This window comes from Mesocricetus auratus, unplaced genomic scaffold, assembly GCF_017639785.1.
Source record: "Mesocricetus auratus isolate SY011 unplaced genomic scaffold, BCM_Maur_2.0 Super-Scaffold_100010, whole genome shotgun sequence".
NCBI classification, from domain to species: domain Eukaryota; kingdom Metazoa; phylum Chordata; class Mammalia; order Rodentia; family Cricetidae; genus Mesocricetus; species Mesocricetus auratus.
In genome coordinates this window covers 45,675,619-45,699,195 of record NW_024429194.1, presented here as the reverse complement: position 1 = coordinate 45,699,195, position 23,577 = coordinate 45,675,619, and the positions used below count along the sequence as shown (strand labels likewise).

Below are 23,577 nucleotides of genomic sequence, written 5' to 3'. Positions count from 1 at the left end.
ATTCCCCATAATTTTTTCTATTTCTTTAACTATCTTTAAAGTTATAAAATTTTCTACCAATTGCAATTCCAATCATGGTTGATATGAGAGCTGTTCCAATTTAAAGGCTTCTATTTAGGATTTATCTTCCTATTTATCTTGTCATTTTGTGTCAGCAATATTAGAAGGATATTTTTTTCTGTAAACTGTCCAAGTGTTTATTTCCATGATTTCTATGGCACTGCAGGAGCTAATTTTTCACAACAGAGAGAAGGGAAGACTCTGATAGGGCAGCACTTTCTGAACTCTCATGGGCTGTCATGGCAACCTCCCTCCTTTCTCCTTTCTCCTACCATACATTCTCCTCCAAACGCTCTTCTGAAGTTTCATTAACAACTCATGGTTTTATTTGCCATTCATTTGAGGACTCTAGATTATGGAGTCTTGGCTCTTTGTTTCTTAGCATTATTTGGAAAGGTACTTCCCTTCCCATTGCCTTTGCTCATAACACTTTTGTCCCTAGACTTTCAGTCTGGGCCCCAACAGGATTTCCAGTAATGGCTTCATTTGCATCTTTGTGGATTTGCTTTATTGAAAATTCTAGTCTTTGCTTTCTGAGGCCAACAGGATCATTTCAGATTAAAAGCAAATCATTAGGAGTAAATGTCCATTGTTCTTCTTCGGGAAAGACACATGAGGATCAGTGTGCTCTCCCTTATTAGAATACAGTTGTAATCACTTGCCAGAGTCTCCCGTTTTCTCCTCCAGCTTCTCTCCATTTCTGCTACTGGCTGAAGACACTCTACTCTGCATCTCAGAGTTGCCCTCCCTGCTTCCTACGCTGGAGCCCTTCTTGTTCTTACAGAATGACATGTCTTCACGCTCACTATAGCTGCCTTGGGATGAAGCAACACTAATACTGACAAGCTGGCCTCTGACTTTGCTCAGGAGGATCATTAACCATCTTTAAATAAATAAATTGCTGCTGCTTCTCTCTATACAATTTAGAACATGTGTCCTTGTGACTCGATGTGTGGTTCATGTTAAAACTATTGTTTGTTTCCTTTGCTGGCAACAGCCTCCTCTTTTATGATTCCTCAGATTCTTGGTTTCTTTTTCTGTAATGGCCTGTCCTTCAAGGCCCTCCAAGTTCAATAGTAAATGACATCACTTGTCACTTAGGCAACTCCATCCAAACACAACCTTCAGATGTAGAAATCTCTCTCACCTCTCTCCCTCCCCCACCACCCTGTAGGGTGTGTGTGTGAGTGTGTGTGTGTGTGTGTGTGTGTGTGTGTGTGTGTGTATGAATGCTCATGAATGTATCAAAGTCAGAAACTTGTATTATACAGAAAATGCCTCCTACCTTCCATTTATGTTGGCCTTTATTTTGTGAATGACTCGCTAGTATAACAATTTGAGCTTTTATTTGTTGCCTCTTCTAAATTTTTTTCCAAAATGCTTTAGGGATATTTAATGGGGTTGTTGGATGTTTAGCTGCACCCCCTTTGTGTACTACTTTCAGCACCATTAAACTGGTAATTGTTTAATAACCAGAAAATATATCATCGTTCATAGATATGTGAAAAATAAATCCACTTTTTTTCTTCCACAAGCATGGCATGTCCTCCTAATTCAATATTTGATGTCACTTGTCATGTAAGCAAGCTCCATCCAAATACAGCCAGTGCTAAGTGACTAAACAGCCTTAAGACAAAAACCCTATGTGAATATATAAGTTTGCATTAGAATGAGGCTTAAGTGATAAGTACCCATTGGTGCTACTCCAATGGAATTGAACTTACGTGTGTGTGTTGCCATAGAATTATATTTTTGCTAGTTTTCATTCACATAATATTCCCTAAAATTCGCTTTGATTTTCTGAAGTTGATCTATTGGATAAGCTAACATTATTCACAGCAAATGCCAAGGGACAGCTCTTATTTCAGGGCAATTTGGGAAGAGGTTGATGCTCTTCCTGTTTGAATACACAATGATCAATATCATATATTGTACATGACTTAGTATCTCCACCTTCCCATCAGCTCTTTCATGTTTTTAACACCAGGTTTTCAATGGAGAGACTGTCACAGAGCAGTCCACTTTCAGTGTCATGGAACCAGCACAGGCACAGTTCAGTCATGTTGACTCCACAGTCCATTGTCTTGTCTGCTGTGATCCATGGTAGTTATCAGTATTAACATCTACCGATCAGGATGCCAACTCCTTCAGTGTGGATGAATGTTCGTCCTCCCCTCCCTACAAGGAAAAAGAACTAGACAGTTACCTCCCTCTTATTTAGTGAGCTCGATGGAGAAATGTGGCTTCAGCTCTACTGTGTTCAAGGATTTGCCTAATCATTAACCCTTTTCCTTGCTTGCCTTTGTTGAACACAAGGATGTTCTCTCTGGCTTTGAGTGACATCTCTGACTCTCCTTGACAGCAACCTGCTAATAGGGGTTGGCAATTTGGAAATACTATGAAGAGGGTTTGTTTAAAGCTGAGATAACAGTTCATATTTTGAGATGCTCATTATTAATTCCAGTATGAAATGATTTGCACTTGTTATTAACACATTAAGACAGCCAAGGAAAAATTAGAAGGTGACTCAACAGGAGACATTCAAATGTGGAAGGGAAAAAAACACAGAGGGAAACTTTTTCCTAATGAGCTGAGTCCATGTTTAGAAAAGATCATCCATCTTAAAGCTTGATTGGTTGCTTGTTGGTTTTGGTGTGTATTTATTAATTAAACTTTTTAACGGATACATAGAAATGTGAATGGTATCTATAACAATGGATGATTTTTTATGTTCTAAATAGTTGATATAGAGGAATATACTGAATTGTCATCTCTGGAGAAATGTATTGCAAGTTATGGCAGAATGCATAATGCTGAGTACCTGTTACTGCAAAAGCATCTTAAATAGTTTAACATTTATCATAGGCTCCCATCATTAAAGCTGAAGAAAAACTATCTTCTATAGCTTGAAAAAAAGATGTTTATAATCTAAGAAAAAGCATGTGTCATACAATGTGACATATGTATGTTTATATGTATTATGTGTGTATGTATGCATGCATGTATATATGTGCTACTGTGTATTTATAGCTATGTACATCTATGTGTTTATATGTGTATATTGGTGTATGTATGTATGTGTGTATATGAATCTATATGTGTGAGTATATGTGTTTATCTCTGTTATATTTTAAATGTGTATATGTGTGTATAACTGTGTATATGTATATTTATACACATATGCAAATGCATTTATACATGTATTTGTGTGTGCATAGGTATATGTATATGTGCATGTGTGTATATGTGTGAGTATGTGTGTATCTGTCTGCCTGTATATGTGTGTATGTATATGTATTTGTATGTCTGTATATGAGTATGTGTGTTTGTATATGTATGTATGACTCAGCTAAAAAGTCATAATAACTAAAAACTAAAATTTTCTGAAATTGTTGGTCACTAATTTCTTTTCTCTACTACACCGTTGCCTTGTTTTTGGCAGTGAGAAAACAGCATGGTAAGCCAAAATGGCATTCTTTGTTTCCTGTTTAGTTTTTCTGATTTGAGATTGTTAAATTGTAGTATACTAACCTCATTAAATACTTGGAAATGATTGAGAGTTTCAAGGTGTCTGTCTCCCTTCCTTTTCACCCAAGTTCTTTGGGACTTTCCGTGTCATGCGCTACCTCTGAGAATATTGCATCTAACCAACTCTTCTCTTCATACTACTGGGAACTTAGGAGTTTATCCTGAAAGAAATTTAGCCTATAGGTCATCTGAAGAAGTGAAAAAGGTGATATGAGATGAATTTTAAGGAACTTTTTCCTTGTAGTCTAGTTTACTTTCCAAGTTTCATTGAAGAAACCACCAACTAAAGAGTCAAATAGTCATCTGTAACCTGGTTGAGATGGAGGAAGTAAAGAATAATGTAGCAACATATCTATTAATAAAACAGAATGAAAGTTTGCGAGATTTTTAAAATATATTTTGTCAAAGTGTCTCTCACTTGAACTGCATATTAACATACTATGAAAAATTTTATTTTCAAGAAAGCAGCTTCTTTGTAAAAATGGGTAAAATATGTTAGTAATTTTTTGTTTTCTACAGAAAGAAAAGAATGTCATAGCACCTATGAAATCTGTTTGGTAAATAGCTTCAAGTGGAGATGAAATGTTCTTTTAAGTTGAGTAGCTATTGAAGTTTGAGAAATTATTTTCAGAATGTTGATAAAGGAGAAATTGCATTCTACTCTTTTTCACTCTTTTCCCAAAAGTATGCAAGTAAATGTTAATTTTTCTGTGAGAATAACTTTTAAACCAAAAGCAGATTTTTTTTCTTTACAGCATCCAATTTTGTACCAAGCAAATTATTTTAGTCCTAATTGCAGTGAGCGTGGTCAGGTTGCTAACCTTAGTGAGGCTGAATTACATTTGAACTTTCTAATCTTCCTTTTAGAATTTAATAACTGACTCAAATATTTAATAGTGGGAGCTTTTATTAAATTGAAAAGAAATCAGAATATATTTTTAGAAGAAGTAACTTATTTTCTTTATCAGTTTTGTCTGCTTTAGGGGAAAAAGAACAGAATGGAATCAATCCCCTTGTATACTTAAATAGACATTAATACCGTAAGCTCAGAGCATAATTTCATTCGGTGTGTACCATTGTTCAAAAGGTTTGGGAAGCATCAAATGGCAGTAAAAACTATGCTTCTAGGTCTGCTGAACAGCAGATTACATTGACTGTTTGAACTTCTTCATTAGTCTTATGCATAATTATTCTTTAACACCCCATGTGCTGCTGAGGACAGCTCTTAGACTGTCCATTCTTGTGTCGCCTAACACATCTGTTAAATGCACTGGCTGGTTTTTAAATGCAGGTAAGGAAAGAAGAGGGTTGAAAGACTGAATGAGTGCATACTGCCTTACCTAGAAATGTCTGAAGAGCACTGTGTGGATTCATTTACAAGCATCCTTAGAAGCAGAATGGTGAAACATGAAAGCCTGTTATAAACCCTTTTAATTAAAATACATTGTGCCATATATTCTCTTCTCCCTGGGGTTCATTTGACCTCTCACCTCTTATTGTGTCCTGCAGGCACTCCACTGCTGGTAAGGAGAAGCAGTGATCCAGCACCAGGGCCACATGCTGATGCCCAGCCAAGCACTGCAAGCCCAAGTGGCCAGAGTTTGAAACCTGTTGTTCCGGTAGGTGTCTTACCATTTGAGTTTCTGTGAAGGATCAAAGGGCCTTGCTCATCAACTCCAAAGAGCTGAGAATTAGATTCAGGCCTTTTAATAAAATGTAAAGTAGTGGTTATAAAGATGGTCTAGTGGTAACATATAGTTATATCCATAGCTATTACTATTACTTACATAGCACTAATTGTGTGTCAAACCCTGCTCAAACCCTCACTTAAATTTCTACATGTAAGTAAGGATGAGTTTTAATCTCCATTTTCCTGATGAAATGTGAGGTCGATGGGGAGACTCAGGACACATAGTTGTTTGTTCAAGGACATGTAGCTAGGGCGTGAGAGACCTAGGAGCCTACACCAAATATTCTGGCTTCAATGGTCCTGTTTCCAGCCAGTATATGACCTTACTGCATGCCTGTTTCATCCTGCTTCAGAATTTCAAAGGATAGATTGGTGTATGCTTTATAAGGTAGAACAAGAGTGAATGGTGACACCCCAATGCCATGAATGTATGAAGCCATCATTGCTATTCTAGAATTCAGCATTGAAATAGAAGGAAAATAGACTATATAAGAAAAATATGCTTCTGAGACATCATATTTGTAACTGCTATATTTATGATTGATACGTTAAATAAAAAAAAAAAACTACTTCCAGAAAAGGTGTTTTCCATCCACATAGACTGTGGGGTTGTGGCCTTTCAGTTCTCTGTTGGCTTTGAAGAACTGTAATGGTGGATCGTCATCCAAATAGCCTGCAAGTTAAACTTTGGTTAATGACCTTACATGTCATTACAAAGAGCAATCTCCAATGATGGAACCATATTTTAACCTCTCCTAAATGCCCATCCATGTCTCATTACAAGTCTGGCTTTAGAGCACTTTCTCAAAGATGTATACCAAGGTGTTGGATGGGCTAAGACTATTCTCACAGTGTGGTATAGTTTTGTTTTCAGGAACTAGTGGCAATGTTTATAAAGTAAGGGCTGCTATGCTGCATTAGTGAATATTCACCAGTCAATGAGGATATTCCCATTGTTTGCATATTTTTCCTTAAAGTAGTATCTTTAAGGCATTTTAGACGCAATATTATCTCATTATCCTGTTTAAAACTCTGTCCTCTAGATGCTGGAGATGGCTCTGTGCTTAAGAGCATCTTCTCTCTTAATTATGTATTTTTTATTATTTTAAAATCTTTTATATTATAATATAATTACATCATTTCTCCCTTCCCTTTCCTCCCTCCAAGCCTCCCATACACTTCTCCTTGTTCTCCTTCACATTTATGGTCTAATTTTTTTATTTATTGTTATACACACACACATATCCTGCTCAGTCTGCATAATGCTACTTGTATGAGTGTGTATGTTTTCAAAGCCTGCTGTTTGGTATTGGATAGCCAATTGATGTGCCCTTTTCTGGGGAAGACTGTTTCTCCTGCTTTCAACATTCCTCAGTTGCCCGTGATTCTTCATGTAGGGATGACACCTCATGGTCTCCCCTCATCTACTTGGGCATGTCTCTTGGTGTATTTCTTGTTCAGCTCATGTTTAGGTAGTCATGTCGGAGAGCCCCTACCTTCCTTGCAGAGGACTCTATTGGAAACCCCAGCACCTGGGAATTCAGTGCCCTCTTTGGGCCTCTGCAGTCACTTCATTCACGGGTATGGACACACATAATCATGTAATTAAAAATAAAAATAAAGTCTCAAAAAACTCTGCTCCTTAGGGAAATGAATTTGACAGCACATTAATAAAAACTGGGCATATTTGATCGACTTTATTGATGACTACAGAGAAAGCCAGTCTTTGGTGTTTTGTGGAGAATTTTGTTTGTCTTCATTTCATTTTAAATATGTAGTGATTAAGACCAGGTTAAGTCTAAATATATTGAATTGGGGAAAGGGAATGATATAAATATGAGAGAATTTACATAAGCAAAAATAAGTACAATTTAATGCATATTTTATGATGTCTATATACCCTAAAATAAGTCTGCCTGATTAATGTGTTATCACTGTTTGCATGCAGAAAATCCATTCACATATATTTGTTCTTATCATATAGATTCAGTACTTAGAACAATTGAAATAACATAAATATTGCTTTCTCTTAGAGAAAATTAGGGCTCCCATCATTCTAATAGCTTTATTCAAATATAACCTCAAGGAATTTTGAGGTGGAGTGTGTGGCTGAATGTTGCAGTATTACTAGCAAAGATGTGTATTCTAACTTCAGGAAAAAATACTGGCACTCAGAATGCTCGCACCTTGTCTTTGTGCAGGTTACATGGCTCGAGTGTCTACTCTTCAGCAGTTGAAAGGAAAGTATATGTGGTGCCCTTCAGTGACCTTATTAGATCATAAATGGTATATCACCAAAAGTGTACATTTCCTTTCTTTCATAATGGAGCGCGCACATGGTGATGAGTAGAGACTGAGACCTGAAGGATGCTATGGCTCTTGCCTTGGTGCAGGCTTGAAGCACTTGTGCTCCTGCTTCAATTATACAGCTATCTCTGTGGATTGTGTGGTCCCTACCTTCCAGGCACACACACTGCACCGTGTTTTCCTGCGTGAGTCAATTACAGAGAAAGTGCTCAGTGTGCGTGCTTTGGGTTAGAAACGAAAGATACCTGTAAGCATAGGGGAAATTCTTCGAGTGTTGAGCAATAAACCAGCTTTAATTAATAATTAACCTAACCCAGCCATTCTTCCTGTTACCCATTATCTACCCCTCAAAACTCTTTCTTTTTTATAATGTTTATTTAGTCTACCTAACTCAAAAGACCCATACTTAGCTATCATAAGAACTGTAGACAGAGTTAGTAAGTAAAGATTCTTGAGCAGGTGTCCATTTTCCCATAGAAGAAGACATTGTTTGTGTGTACCAGAAGTCTTAGTAAAAACTATTTGTTGGCTTTGTTCTCAAATATGTTTTTGCTATCTTGGGTCAAGTAAACTATACTATTGAATTATTATAATTATTTTTAATTTTTCTAAAAGTGGTTAATAGAAAGCTACAAATTATACTTATGATTCTTATTGCATTTATGTTGGATTGTGTTACTCTAGAGAGAAGTAAAATTAGGTGTAAATTAACAAAATGATTTGAGAGTCTAGGAGGAAGAGCCCCGTGTTATCTCTTGAGTGCCAGTATGATTGGTCGTCACCCTAGCTCTTTTCTGGAACAGTGCCGTGTACTCACTAACTCTATGGAGATGCAGGAAGAAAAAATATTGTAGGCATCTATGTATCCATGTAGTTGCTATTAGTATGTATTCAGTGATGAGAGAGCGGCTTTCCAAGGTTAGCATGGGTAAACTACCACCACAGACCTTACACAGTTGCTTCTCCGTGTCAAGGACCACAGGAGTTGAGCAAGTATAGATTGCTGACGTGGGCTCTTTTCCAGATTTCAGATACCAAACTTCTACTAGAAGTTATCACCTGTGGCATCTTCAGCCTTCTGATTGGATAAGTGATGGTATGGATAGGGAGTGTGTGATAATGAACCTTTGTAGCAAGCAATGTGAAAAACAATTGCTTTTAAAAGCCATGTTCCATTGCTTCTCATTCCAATATCCCATGAGGCATAGTGGCGGGGGGATAGGCATTTCTACTCCCTAACAGTGTTCTTGTGTAAGTAATTCACAGACAGCAGGACCCCAAGTGGGTTACATTCAATTATTCCCAGGAAGGGAAAGTTATTCATAACCTACAGCACAAGAATCTAGAGAATGAACACTTGACACATTTGACTGTGTTGAAGCAAGGCCTTTAAAACCACAGCTGATGACTGTTATTTTTAGCTATACTTCATCAGGCTCACCACAGTTAGAATGTGTTTCACTAATGCCCAGAGGTGTGGAGTGTGGTTTGGAAAAGTTAGAAAAGCTGTGCCTTTCTGGATGATTGAATTATTACAAATTGGTTATTTCAGATGTACAGGCATGCTGGACTTACAAAACAGAGCCAAATAAGAAACTTTGGATTTGATGCAAGTTTCAAATTCTGTATGCTGAAAACCCACCAAATTTCAGTTTTCATTACTTAATGCACCATCAGATAAACAGCATGGAAGTTTGTTTCTTGGTCTCCTCTTCATACAAGGATAATATAGCTACTAATGTCCAAGCAGCTATAGCTATTCATCTTCCAAGACAGTAGCAAGCCTCATTCTCCTCATGCTTTTGAAGTGAAGAAAGAGAATCCTGGGGACAGGATATTGTAGTGAGAGTTTTCCTATAAGAAGCCTTACCCTCCTCTCCTTGATTGCAACCTGGTGTTCCTTCTTGGCTTAAGGGCATGCCATAAAACCAAGCTCTTGAAATTGATGTTCCTGAACCTGCAAATAGAACTCTAAACACATGTGATATTTCCCCCTTAATATCCGGCTAACTAACATAAGTGTTTGTGTTTTAATGACTGTTTATATCTTTACATTTAATCCTTATGGCACGTCGATCCTGCAGAGTGACTAAATTAAAAAGTAAATTCCTGAATTGTTGTAATACTGTGGTGGTTCTCTGAGAATAAAGGGTCGTGCTCTAAACCTGTTACTTGTTTTATATTGCCAAAAGTGTGTGTGTGTGTGTTTGTGTGTGTGTGTGTGTGAGAGAGAGAGAGAGAGAGAGAGAGAGAGAGAGAGAGAGAGAGAGAGAGAGAGAGAGAGAGAGAGAGAGAGAGAGATTGAGAGGGGTGCAGCATCTCTCTGAAGTTGCATGTTCTGGTATGGGGTGGGCACAGGAAACATCATTCTCTAGAATTTAGGAGAACAAATAGTAAAATGAGAAGCCCCTTTTTTTAGTATTAAATAGAACAGAGAACCAGTTCCTGGATTCCTCAGACTGATTCTGACTAGTAGAAAGTTTCCCCCTCTCCCTGCAGAGGTCCAGTAAAAACTAAGGTTATTTTCTATCATATTATCATCTTCCCTGCCAAACAGACATAAATTCGGGATTTAAAGATGAATTTTTTTCTTTCTTTCTGTTTTGCTCCAAGAGCCACACATACCTCTTTATTAATAGTAACAAGATTGATCAATACTCTAAGATTAAGATCAGGAGAGAAGAATACAGGCTAGATATGGAGGGTACCCTTAGAGAAATCCAACAAATCTTTGGAGATTTGGGTGTTTCATCAACAAAGATACTGACAGGTGGTACTGGTGATGGGAATACTTCCAGTGAGTAGCTGCATTCTTCTTGTCTCTTGTATATACCTGTGGATTGAGAAATGGCCTATTATATGATACCGCTTTCCAAGCATGTCACATATATTGACATTATAATAAAAGTTTCCCCCAGATTAAACTTCCTCAAATCCATGAGGGAAATCATTGAGCTATTACTGTTAAAGTTTAATAATACCTTGTCTGTTAGGCTAAAAATCAAAAGGGGTTTGGTTGTGGACTGTAGACCATACAACCAAGCCAGCTAACCATGACCAGTCTTTCTTAGTGATTATTCTTTGTCTACACATAATGAAAGTAAAAGTGAGTTTGCGTCGAAATACAACTTAAGATTTAGTAGACATTCTGGAGGCGTAAACCTTATTTTCCATCCATTAGATAGTACAGCTACCTCACTATAGAAGTTCAAAACAGATGACTGCTGGGGGTATCTGAAGGAAGGTGATATCTATTGTATTTCAGCCAGGAGCATTGGATGCTGTGCAGCCAAAGGAAGGAGAAATAATGGGTAATATATAATTGTATTATTTAGAGATACTGAATCCTACAAACGGGTTTTTTTCTTTTCCTTTTTTCCTGACACAGTGATTTAATAATAGTCCTGGCGTTTGTAGCTCCAGCTGTTCACGCTGTGTGCTGATAAGACCAGAGCTTGAAGACACATTGCAGCAATGGCTTTCATATGGCTTTGTTTTAAGTGATGATGCTGCCAGCCAGTATTTCACAAAGCCAACTGTTTACTAAGTTTGGCAAGTTCAGGCAGCTTAACTCCTAAAGCACTGTACTTAGAGACTGAGGTTCAAGTATGAAAGAGGGAGGGCCCCGTTGGTGCTGCAACAGAGTTTTTCACGGCATTTTGCAGAGGTTGATTCAAACAAAAAAGTGGGTTAGTTGAACATCTGAACCATGACAAGCCAAGGGCCCTGGAACATGTGACCCCTGTTCAGGCACAGGCTTCTGCATCACTCATTTTGTATCGATTTTAGAACTGAAAAACAAAATGTTCACTATTGGATGTCTGTTTCAGAAATGAGAAAAGCTAAGTGTCTTCTTTTAGTTTAGTCAGGATCTGAGCATAATGTAAACTTCGCTTTGCTTTCATATCAAAATACAGTGATTGACTCTTGAGATATCCAACCTTGCTCTGCATGCATTAGGAAAGCTCAAGGCATTACTCCTCACCCCAGGAAACTTAGAGCCTGGTTAAGAAGACCAAATTCAAAGCAATTAAAGAGCTTTATCATCCTGAGCTTTGTCTGAGGGCCAGATGCTACATTTTAACCATCAGTGTGCTGGTTCTTTGCTTACACTCCACACTTTGACTCTTTGCTTAGCTTCCTTAAACGCTGACGAGAGTTGCCCTGTTCGGTGTCTCTGTTAGCTCGCACATTCCTGCAGTGTAACTACAAGTAGGCATGTCTGCATTTTGCCAAAACCTGCAAGCTCCTCAATGGCCAGAGCTGGTGTTTTCTTATTTGTGTTCAAGTCCCTAGGTGTAGTGCCTGGCACATGACAGATTATCATAAATGTATGAGGCTTAAAACTTTATTCCTGAGATGGGTAAGGTGAAATCAATTCCACCTTTAGCTTTAGCTCATTTTTAAAGTATTAGGTATATGTGCATACCTGTTTGTGTATATGCATATACACAAAAATGTGAATGAATTGGATTAGAAAAATCCTCATTTAACACAGTATTCCATCCCCAAAATAGTTTTAGCTGAGGATTTCCTGCTTTGGGACAACCTGCTACTTGTTTCCATGTTGTCAAATCAAGAGAAATGTCTAAGCACAACTTTTCGGCTACATACTAAAATGTGGGCTGGAGGCTGGGGTCAGCAGTTTGAATTCTCAGACTTAATTAATTTTAGAATTTTAGCAATTAGTTGGTTCAGAGAATTAGTAGAAATTAGAGACAGAGAGAGAGAGAGAGAGAGAGAAAACAAGCCATTATTATTATTCTGCATATAAATTGTTATAGAGGCTAATTTTATAAGTAAACAATGAAGAAAAACAGAATAGAAATTAATACCAAGGTGGTAGACTCAGTTATTTGAACTTTATTTTTGTCAACCAAATTTTGAATTTTATAATAGAAAGTTAGTAACCTCATCAGTTATATAACATTATACTTTTCTAATAAGTGTGTTCAAGGAATTGGGTTGCTCTTTTCCAATGTGCCTTCTATTACTTCTTTCTTAATAGGTTTTTCCAGTTTTGACTGATATAGAAGAAAATAAAAATACATGTGGAATGTGGGTAAATTAGAGTGTGGGAGACATTTACAATGTGTTTTGTGGCAAAACACCAATGAGCGTAATATTGTCACATTAGTGTTCTGGTCAGATCTGATTTGACAGTGCTGTTGTTTACTTAGATGTTGAGCTTTTCCTAAAGACCAAGATCCTGTACACTGAATGACTTCAACTGTGGATGATCCTATAGTGTGTGTAACTAAAAGTAATAATAACAAATAGTGAAGCTACATAAACTACAGTTGCCATTATTGATTTAAACCCGCAAGCAAATGACTTCTAGGTCCGAGGAATGAGTTGCTAACCTTGATTAGACTGAATTCAACTAAACTTCATTGATGTCAATGAAGTTTTCCAGCTAAGACACCAGTAGTCTGTGTGTATTTGCCAAGTAAATAACAGAGATGAACTTAAAAACAAAAAACAAAAAGCAAAACCTGAGCCCCCATGCAGAGGTAGCATCCTAAAATCCTGTCTACACACACACACACACACACACACACACACACACACACACACACACACAAACACAAACACACACACACACACACACACACACAATGAGACAGCTAACGTTAAAAATCTCAAGTCTAAAGCCAAATATCCAGGTTAGTCCAAGTATAAAGTCGAGGTTGAAAGCCATGGGGATTTTGGGTTTTGTTGTTTGTTTTCTATCTTCTTCCACATGGACCTTCTTGTGCTGAAGACATCTGCTAAACACCCATTGTGTGGACTGAAAGGGTTAATGATAGTTCTCCCTTGAGAAGCAGCAAGAGCCAAGCTTCTGAGAGGAATTGAGAACTTTCTCTTTTTTTCCCTGGAGCATGGTAATGTTCATACAGATCTCTTCAGATGAGTTTTTTTTTTCTTGAAACATAAACTCTTCTGAAGTGTGAGTTCCATTCTGGCTTCTGCTTTCAAAGAGAAGTTAGTCATAGAATGACATTGTACAGACATTAAACAAGACTTTTCTTTCTCAGGAGGGGGCCCTTTTCCTAATAGCCCTGTGTCATAAAATAGAATTCTGATGTAGATGAATCACATTTTAAAAGTCGCTACTGTGTGTGTTTTACGCTTGTGGAAACATGTAACATCCTCTTAAGCAGCGTGTGGCTTGTCACAGTGCCGCTTTTGATGTCTGATTAGGTGATCATGGGGACATCTGGAGCGAGTTAGGTTTGAAGTGACTGCTTAGAGGCAATGGAGGACCCAAAGCCTTCTGACAGAGTTAAGCATTTTTTTTCAATGACAAGATTTTGCAATCTTTATCTGATTTTTTGAGCCTTCTCTCCAAGCAGATCTTCTTATTTTTTTGGATGAGTGGCATTTGTTGCAAAAAAAATAATAAAATAAAATCATAAAGGCTTATTGTCCTGGGAAGGAAATATACCCTAATATGTCTGAAGTCAGAACTGAATAACTTATTGCAGGGGCTGATGTCTGTATTTCTTCTGACTTTAATTTCAGTCACTGCCAATCAAACCAGCCTTAGTCGTGTTAACATATAGATAAAATGTATTTGATATTCAGCAGGCATGGAAGCAGCTAATACTGTTTAGATTGTGATACTGCATGTTGAGAGAGTTCATTGAGAGCTTACTCATTAATACAGTCAAAACTGTATTTGTGGAGTCTCAAGATACGTGTAGAGGCTGTATAATTTCCACAGAGGCTCCTTATCCCAAATGTTTGGGATGAAAAGAGTTTGGGATTTGGAATAATTCTGGATTTTGAAATATTTTCACATATACCATGAGATATCTTAAAGACTAGGCCTAATACTAAACATGAAAGTTATTTGCTTCCTATGCATCTTAGATACACAACTTGTGGCAATTGCACATAATATTTTTAATAATCTGCTTTTTTGCTGCTGCTTATCACAGGAATTGAGGTGTGGATGTCTTCACTTGGATTATCAGGTTAGAGGTGCTCTGTCAACACAGACCCTTATTTAGTCATGAATAAAAACTGTTATTTATCTTAACAGGTGAACACACATACAGACACTTTTCCAGATGTTTCCAGAATCTCTATTACATTTCCTATTATGACCTTCTGTGAAAACTTTCCTTTTGGTGTCACAGAAGATGCACGTACTATTCATGATCTTCAGCATTTTAAGCCTCTGTGTTAGGGTTTTAAGTATACACCTGTGTCTCCATCATTGCTACCTCTAGAGATTTTCATTTTACAAAACTGAATTCTGTAACCATTAGACAATAATTCTTGATCTCAACAAGCCCCTCACAACCACAATTTGGCTTTTTTCTCTTCCTAATTTTGAGATCTTTGGAAGCTTATGGAAGTAGAATTGTGCAATAACTGTCTTTGTTTGACTAGCTAATTTTATTAAGCATGCTGTACTTAAAATACATGTATCCTGTAGCATTTGTCTGCACAACTTTCCTGTCTGAAGCTGAATAGTATCTTATTGTTTGTGTATACTATATTTAGAGGATTCTGTTGATGGAAATTAGGTCATTTCTAACTTTGTCAATTGGGTATAGTGGTTCTATGGGCATGTGTGTATCATATTCAAGTCCTTGTCTGTAGCAGAATATGATAGCACAGCACATACCCACACTCCCCAAACTTGGGGAGCAGAACCAAGAATTTCAAACAACAATTTACAAAGCAACCTATATACATCCATCCATACCCTCACACACACACACACACACACACACACACACACACACAAAACCACAAATGACCATTTTTCATTCTTTCTCCTTCTAAACAGATATAGAATGTCTAGGTCATATGGTTATTGTGTTCAACCTTATTATCCTTTTTATGATATTATTCCAATTTTCACTTTTAAAGAAATTATTTTCCTCAGACAGAATACATTTTACTTTCTAATTTTTTTATAAGTAGTCATCCTAATGAGTAAGATATTATGGTCTTTGATTTGTGCTTGCATAATGATTAATGATGTTGAGCATCTGCTGAAATGCTTAATGGTCATTTATATATCATTGGTCTTTGTAAGTTTTTTTTATCTGAGTTTAAGTAGGGATCCCTGCTTTCATTGTTGAGTTTTAAGTGTGCCCTATAGATTCTGAATATTAAGTCATTATTGGGTATGTGGTTTGCAAATATTTTCTTCCTTTTCACTTTATTGATTGTATTTTAGGGGGAAAACATAATTGTCATGAAATTCAGGTTTTCTGGTGTAGAGAGCTGCGAAGTGCCGCACCCTTAAGATGGTGCTGGCTTCTGCCTTTTGCTAGCCTGACAGCAAGTGCTCTCTGTGATAAACAACTCCTTATTTGGTCAAGGATGGATATCTGGCTTGCTTCCTCGTATGTGGACCTATCTGCTGTCGCCACATGGCTTACCGGGGTTGGCCGCCCAAGGGCCTTTTTAAGCTGTGGGCGGGCACTCCCTGGGGTCAGAAGATTTGTTCAAGGTCCTGAATAAACTGCTTGTGGGAAGGATTCCTGAGTCGCGTCTTCCTTGCTGGTCGAGGTGGTCGTGACAATTTACTGTTCATACCATGGGGATCATGACAATAGTTTGGAGTTCCTCCTCATTCTCCTCGGAGTCCGTAGACTCTGAGTCTTCTAGAGCTGAGTACATCCTTCTTTTCTGTTTTCCTCCCTTTTCACCGTTTGCCTGCTCTGACCTCTCCTCTTGTAATTGTTCTAAAGCATTTCTCCCCTTTTTAACCGCCTCACTATATTTCTGATCCTCAAGGGAACTTTTTACTAGTCTCCAGACAGGCCGAACACCACCTCTGAGCGTTTGAATTAATTCAGCAGCATTTATCATCAAGTGTACTTTAGCAGTTGTTCCTTCTTGAGCAATCAAAAAAACTGGAAAACACAATAGTATACAGTATCCAGAATTTCTGTGTATTTTCCATATTGTTTCTCAGTCCCATGTAAAATCAAGATCTCTCCCTAACTTTCAAAAATCTTAGATTCTTAGAACGAAGCAGCTCATTTAGAGCCAAAAAATTGGGTGCAACTGAGAAGCGCCCATAGCCAAACTAACAATGTTTTTACTTTTGGTTTGCTGCTAGCCAAACTAACAATGTTTCTTTTAAGCTTCTAATGTTTCTTTTTAGCTTTTACTTTGGGTTCCCTGCTAGCTAAGCTAACAATGTTTTTACTTTTGGTTCGCTGCTCCACGAACCATTTGTCCTGCTCTCTCTTTACCTACAGAGAGGAGTAAACCAACTGCTCTTGTCCCAGTCCTTTTTTTGCCCCGCTCTTGTCGTGGTCCCTTTTTTAGTCTAAGATTCTTTGATCGCAGCAACTCGTTGAGTGCCAGAAAAATTGGGCGGGATGTGGAATTACCCATGTTTTAATAACAAACAGTGAAAAGAAAACCCAAAAAATAAAATTGAATACCACCCAAAGGGCCAAGAAAAAAAAATAATATCCTTTGTTTCACTTTTACTCCGTCCGCTTTGACGCGGCTCTGCTGCTTTGCTTTCCCGTCCGCTTTGACGCGGCTCTGCTGACCGTTCTCCCCTTCTCTACGGGTGAGAACAATAATCCCGCTCTTTTCGCGGATCCCCGCCTTACCTGGGGACTTACCGGTGCACCCCCTGACCGCTGTGAGTTCTGAATTCCTTTCTTCGTACGAGCGTCCCCGTACGGGCCACCAATTGTCACGACCACCTCGACCAGCAAGGAAGACACGACTCAGGAATCCTTCCCACAAGCAGTTTATTCAGGACCTTGAACAAATCTTCTGACCCCAGGGAGTGCCCGCCCACAGCTTAAAAGGCCCTTGGGCGGCCAACCCCGGTAAGCCATGTGGCGACAGCAGATAGGTCCACATACGAGGAAGCAAGCCAGATATCCATCCTTGACCAAATAAGGAGTTGTTTATCACAGAGAGCACTTGCTGTCAGGCTAGCAAAAGGCAGAAGCCAGCACCATCTTAAGGGTGCGGCACTTCGCAGCTCTCTACATTCTGGGTTTTTTCTTTTGTTTCCTATGTCTTTGATACTAGAGAAATGATTATCTAGTTATATATTACTTTTAATATGAAGATTTTTCTCTGCATTTTCATGTAACAGTGTTATAGTATTGGCTCACTCACTTAGGACTTTGACCATTTTTAGTTAATTTTAATAAATGATGTTTTGAAGAGAAAGAATCCTAAAATGTATATTGAATCATATGGAGGAAAAATTTATGAACTATGCTTGTAAGAGACTAATATCTAGTACACATAAGGAACTAAAACAACTCAGTAGCAAAACCTAATAATAAAACAAATGTTTAAAAATAAACAACAGTCCTAAATAGATATTTCCCAAGAGAAAACTTAAATGGACAAGATGGAAATACACATGAGAAGATGACCAAGAGGCTACAAGTTGCTAAGAGTGCACATTGCTCTTCCAGAATTCAATTCCCAGCACCCTCAAGGCAACTCACATCCAGTTTGAGGGACTCTGATGTCTTCTTATGACCTCTCCAGATACATGCTGGCATGTAGTGCACATCAGATACACACACACACACACACACACACACACACACACACACACACACACATACACACAATATAAAAATAAATCTTAAAAGAGAAAGAAAAGATTATCAAGATAATAAATCTCCAGAGAAATGCAGATTAAAACTACGGTGAGGTATTGCTACAATCTAGAATGGCACACTCCTATAATCCTAGCGCATGAAGGCTAAGTAAGCACAAGTGTTCAGGGCTGGGCTATACATTGAGACTCAATGAGGTGCTATAGAAAGGAGGAAGAGAAGGAGGAGAAGGAGGGCACTAGTGAGGATGTGAAGAAATACTTGCATTATTGGTAGAAATGTCAGTTAGTACATTCATTATGAAAAACGTGATGGAGGTTTCTTTAACAATTAAAGCTAAGCTTTCAGATGAACCAGAAATACCCAAAGGAAACAAAAGCATTATCTTAAGCACCATATATATTCCAATGTTTGTTATAGTACTTTTTTTTTCTAGTAGCTCAGAAACAGAAGCAACCTAAGTTAGCCAGACCTGTAGTCTTAAACCCAACTGCCCTGGCAGCTAAGTCAGGAAGATCACAATTTCAAGCCCTGCCTAAGCTACAGAATGAGTCCAAGTCCAAGATGAGAGCACAGCGTAGTGGGAGAATGTTTGCCTAAGCATGCGTCAGGCCCTAGGTTAACTCTTCAGTACTGAAGGACAGATAGGCAGATTAAAAACCAAGAGATATGCTCTAGGGGTTTAGATAATTGGTAGCACACCTATCTAGCATGTTTAGTACCCCAGGTTTAATTCCCAGTATTGCCCAAAACAATATCCTAAATTTCCATCAAATGAACAAAGAAACTGTTGATGTCTGAGTGCAATGGAAAGCTATGCAAACACAAAAGGATAAAATCCTCTCATTTGTGACAACATAGATAGGAGTCTAGTTGTTAAGTGAAAGAAGCCAAGTACTACTTGAACTCACTAGTATTAGGAGTCTAAAATAGTTAAGAGTGGTGGGTACCAAATGCTGGGACAGAGGGAAAGAGGAAGGCTGAACTGAGGAAATGTTGCTCAAAAGTACTTAGTTGTAGTTATATTGGCATTGGAAGTTTCCATGGAAGTTCTTTTTCATAATGGGATGACTATAGATAATTGTGATTTCATTAATCTGGAAGAGAATATTTTGAGTGTTGTACTATAAACAAAAAAAATGCTTGAGAAAACATGCCTACTCTGATTTGAATATTCCACCATTTATACATACATATATCAATATCGTGTGCAATCCCATATAGAATTAATACATGTCAATTAAAAGACCATCCTTCCCCACACGGAAGGATCTTGGCAGCCCTCTTGAAGATTATTTGACTGTATATGCAAAAGTTTACTTTGAGATTTTTGATGTAGCATTTTGTTTTCTTATGTTTTCTACTAAGCATTGTCTCTAGCAATAAGACATGAGGAACCCCATGTTATCACCCTCTATTTTCCATATACACTTGTTTGTCTGTGCCTTTGCTCAGCTATTGGCTGAATAACCAATATTGATTTCCTTTTTCTCACAGTGAATGTTTCTATATTTATTTCACAACCAAGTGCAGCACTAGTCTTCACCCATCGCTCTGTCTCTATTGATTCTCTTCACTCTAAGTTACTCATCTTGCTCATTCTTTCCACTGTGAATCTTACTCTCTGCTCTGAGCTCCCTCTTGTACTACATTTCTTACATATTCAGAACATAATCCTGTGGCTAAAGAACTTAATTCTATGTTCATACCAGGTGTTGAAACTATTATATACAGGTACTCCTTGATATACAACAGTATTACAAGTCAGTTAACCCATGATGAATTGAAGATATTGTCAGGCAAAATACACTTAATATACTGAATTTCAGAACGTGATGGTTTAGTCCAGACACCCTTAAACACACTCAAAGATTTCCATTAGCCCACTGATGAAGTTATGTAATACTAACTCAATAACACACTCTTGAGTATTCCATGGATGGCTGTAATCCCACAAAATGATGAAAACACTGTGAGACAGAGAGTATAAGCTGTATAAAGTTATTGTCAAATACTTTCTCTTTCACAATGCCACATGGTTTTTTAAGTGGAACTTGCATAACTTAGGGAGCATCTATATCCCCCAGTTGATTATTCTACTCCATAAAAGGTTCTGTTTGATGCCTTGGTTTTAGTGATGAGCATCTAGACTTCTACAAGTTAACTCATTTGCATTGAGTAGCATTGCTGACAACTAGCAACAGTAGGATTTGCCTTCAAATTGCATTCATCTGAGCTACAGTCTCTTACCTTCTATCACTAAGAGCAGATATTACCTTAGAAGTACCATTTTCCTACCCATGCTACAGCCATTGTTTAAATGCTTTGGGAAATCTTCATTTGAAGCTGCCTTCAAAGCTAGTTACCAGCCGTTTGAAAAAAAAAAAAACCTTTATTTTCATTATTCTATGGTTACGCTTCAATTTTTCTTCCAAAAATGGTATTGTTCTAGCTGAGGCCAGAGCTTGTATTGTAGAGCTAGTCTCAAATGACTGCACTGTTTACACAGTTTGGATACCCCTGAGAAGTTCTAACTACCACAAAAGCATGAGAGACAGACATTAAACACATTTGTGGAAAAAAGACTCAGATGTACTTAAAGCATCAGAGTTTTATAGCCATTCGTTCTTTGTTTATGGAATTGTCTGGTGGTTAAGACAAGCAGGTCTGATCCCTGACTCATCCACTGGCTCATATTCAGACTAAGCAAGTGTAATTTTGTACTCTATCTGAAAGGAGAAGATTGTCTTCCATCTTGGTCACAGTGGAATTTTGAGGTTAATGCCTTTTATCTTGAGTGCAGCGTTTAACAGACTGTGGGTGTTTAATATATGTTAATAATAGTGATAATAATGAATGTTGATAATTAAAGGTCTTTTATAATTACTAAATTTCTAATGTGTGTTAAATATAATTAAAGGGAAATTATTTAAATTAATATGCATGTCTACAAAAACTGGAGCTAGCCACAGCTTTTATTTTTAGCTTCTTAAATAGCGTCATAGATGTCAATCCAGGATTAAGAAATCCAGTGTGATAATGGCAATCTCACCAGGGTCATGTACGGAGGGAGAATCTATGTCTGGTCTGCTTCTAGAAATGGAAAACAAGCATCTTTCTGAGCTGAGAAGCATTGTAAATGGGAAGCCACAGGGGACGTTTGCAGTTGGAACTTAGCCACATGGAGCTGTGCATCCAGCATCATCGCTAGCTTTTCCCTCTGCAGTTATGCTCGTGAATTCTACCCAGAGAAGGAAAGGGCTTTCTGCAAGCACGGTACCATCCCAGGAAAAAAAAGGAACCAAAGCCATTAAACAAATAGTTGGGATACCATAATAGTAAACAATGACCCTGAGATTTAGCATGGAGATTGCTTCTCCGAGCTCAAATGAACCCATGTTACATAGGACTGTTGCTCTATAAGATACTGGAACAATAGAGCTGACATACATACTGAGAGGAGCAGCAGGCTAGCATGGCTAAGAACTAGTGTGTTCTGTGTGAGGGCCCAATGCAAATGGAGTCCTCGTATTTCCAGCAGATTGGTCTTTCTGTTTCACTCCCCTTGTTTTTGTTTTACTTTTGTCTGAAAGCTGCATGCAATAGTTGCAGTTAGATCAAGGGGTTGGCTTAAGAAACAAATGAAGTATTACTTATAAAACTATTAGGGTGTATGGCATGAGAGTGTTGGATATGTGGTGTATATGATGGAAGTGAAGATTCTAGGATAAAATAGACAATAGAGGTAATCAGAGAGTTATATCCTCTTAAAGCTGAAATTAATCAGCCTTGGTTTTACTTTAAGCAAGGAATAACACATGCCTAGAAAAAATATGAATTGCGAAGTCAATCACTGAATGTATGTTGAGTGTCTTTGTTTATAGAGATGTTTATGAGCTCTAATCACTTAAAGTGAAAGGTACCCATCTGAAGATCAGGCATTATGGCAGTATTGTAGCTGCATCGGTGAACCCAGCTGACTTTCCTTATAACCATTTTCCTAGAAAACCTAGACAGAAACAGAGCGGAAGTATAATTTAGCAATGGGGTGATTTCTAATGATCCTAACCCACTGTCCACCAAATCCCAAAGCTTTCCAAAAATCCTCTACCCTTCTGTAATCCCCTGAGTTGCGCCTCCGACTGCAGCTGAAATAGCCTTCTGTGTGTGTCGCTGTGTGACAGATACCTTCTCCTCTTCAAAGACACGGCTGGGGTACTTTCTCCTTTTATCCGTTTGAAATCCACCAGCACGGGTGCACTCCTTCTGGGGAAGACTTTTTAAAGAAATATGTGATATGTTTGTTGAAAACATGATGAAATAGATCCCTAGGGGAATTCAAATTTAGCATGGCACCAAGTATCAGAGGTCAATTCTGAGTCAGCAATGCTAGTTCCTTGCTTCAGACATGCTGTGCAGTGCCCCCAGATGGAGCCAACTATTTCATTTTTGCTTCCTACTGCCAGTCAAGCCCTTCCCTTTCAATGGGAGTGACCAGTCAAGACCAGTGCAACCACATCTTCTGTCTGTGTCTGTGTGTCCTCTTCCTTTCTCTACAGTGGAAGTCTACTGAGGCTAAAGAGTGTTTTTGCCACCTCTGTCATCCACCACCTAGTGTGTGACAGGTATTTAATAACTAATAACTGACTGAATACTTGAACTGAATGACAAAAACAACCAGCTGGTCACTCTAAGGAAAGAATGGAAAAAAGAACAAGTTGCCAGATTCTACATGGAGATGGTTTTGTAGATAAAAGACTTTGAAGTCTGTATCTAAAAGTAATGTATAAGTTGCCTTTGATCTAACCGCTGTGTCTTTAATTATAATTATAATACAAAATAATGGGTTTCATTAGGATGCATTTCCTCCTGTATATCACATACGTTGCTCGTGTTTAATACTCTCCCTAGTTTCACCCCTACCCTTTCTCACTTGTGTAGCCTCTGTGAAAAATGTTCCTCCTAATAGTCGATGTTTCTACTTCTATATCATGTACGTTCCAGAAACCTCATTGAGAAAGAACATGAAGTATTCATCTTTCCTCCAAGCAATAGTGGAGAGGGTGCTTGAACTGGCCATCTACTGTAATGAGATTGGTGACTATCCTAATTGTCATCAGAGAACCTTCACCCAGTAACTTATGGAAGGAGATACAGAGATCCACAGCCAAGCACTGGACTGGGCTCTGGGATTCCAGTTGAAGAGAGGGAGGAAGGATTATATGAGCAAGAGGGGTCAAGATCATGAAGGGGAAACCCATAGAAACGGCTGTCCCAAGCTCGTGGAAGCTCACAGACTCTGAATCAACAGTTAGGGAGCCTGCATGGGACCAACCTAGGCTCTCTGCATGTGGTTGACAGTTGTGTTGCTTGGCCTATTTGTAAGGCTCCTAGCAGTTAGATCAGGATCTA

General features: G+C 38.1%; 1 protein-coding gene across 2 annotated transcripts in view; it reads left to right on the top strand.

Moving 5' to 3' along the window:
- The window catches only part of Pard3b (par-3 family cell polarity regulator beta), a 953,942-nt gene that overhangs the window by 408,670 nt on the left and 521,695 nt on the right, over positions 1 to 23,577 (top strand). For both annotated transcript variants that reach the window (XM_013113796.3, XM_005070579.4), the window contains exon 4: positions 5,098 to 5,207. In XM_013113796.3, the coding sequence (XP_012969250.1) occupies positions 5,098 to 5,207 (110 nt within the window). The remainder of the gene's footprint in view (positions 1 to 5,097; positions 5,208 to 23,577) is intronic.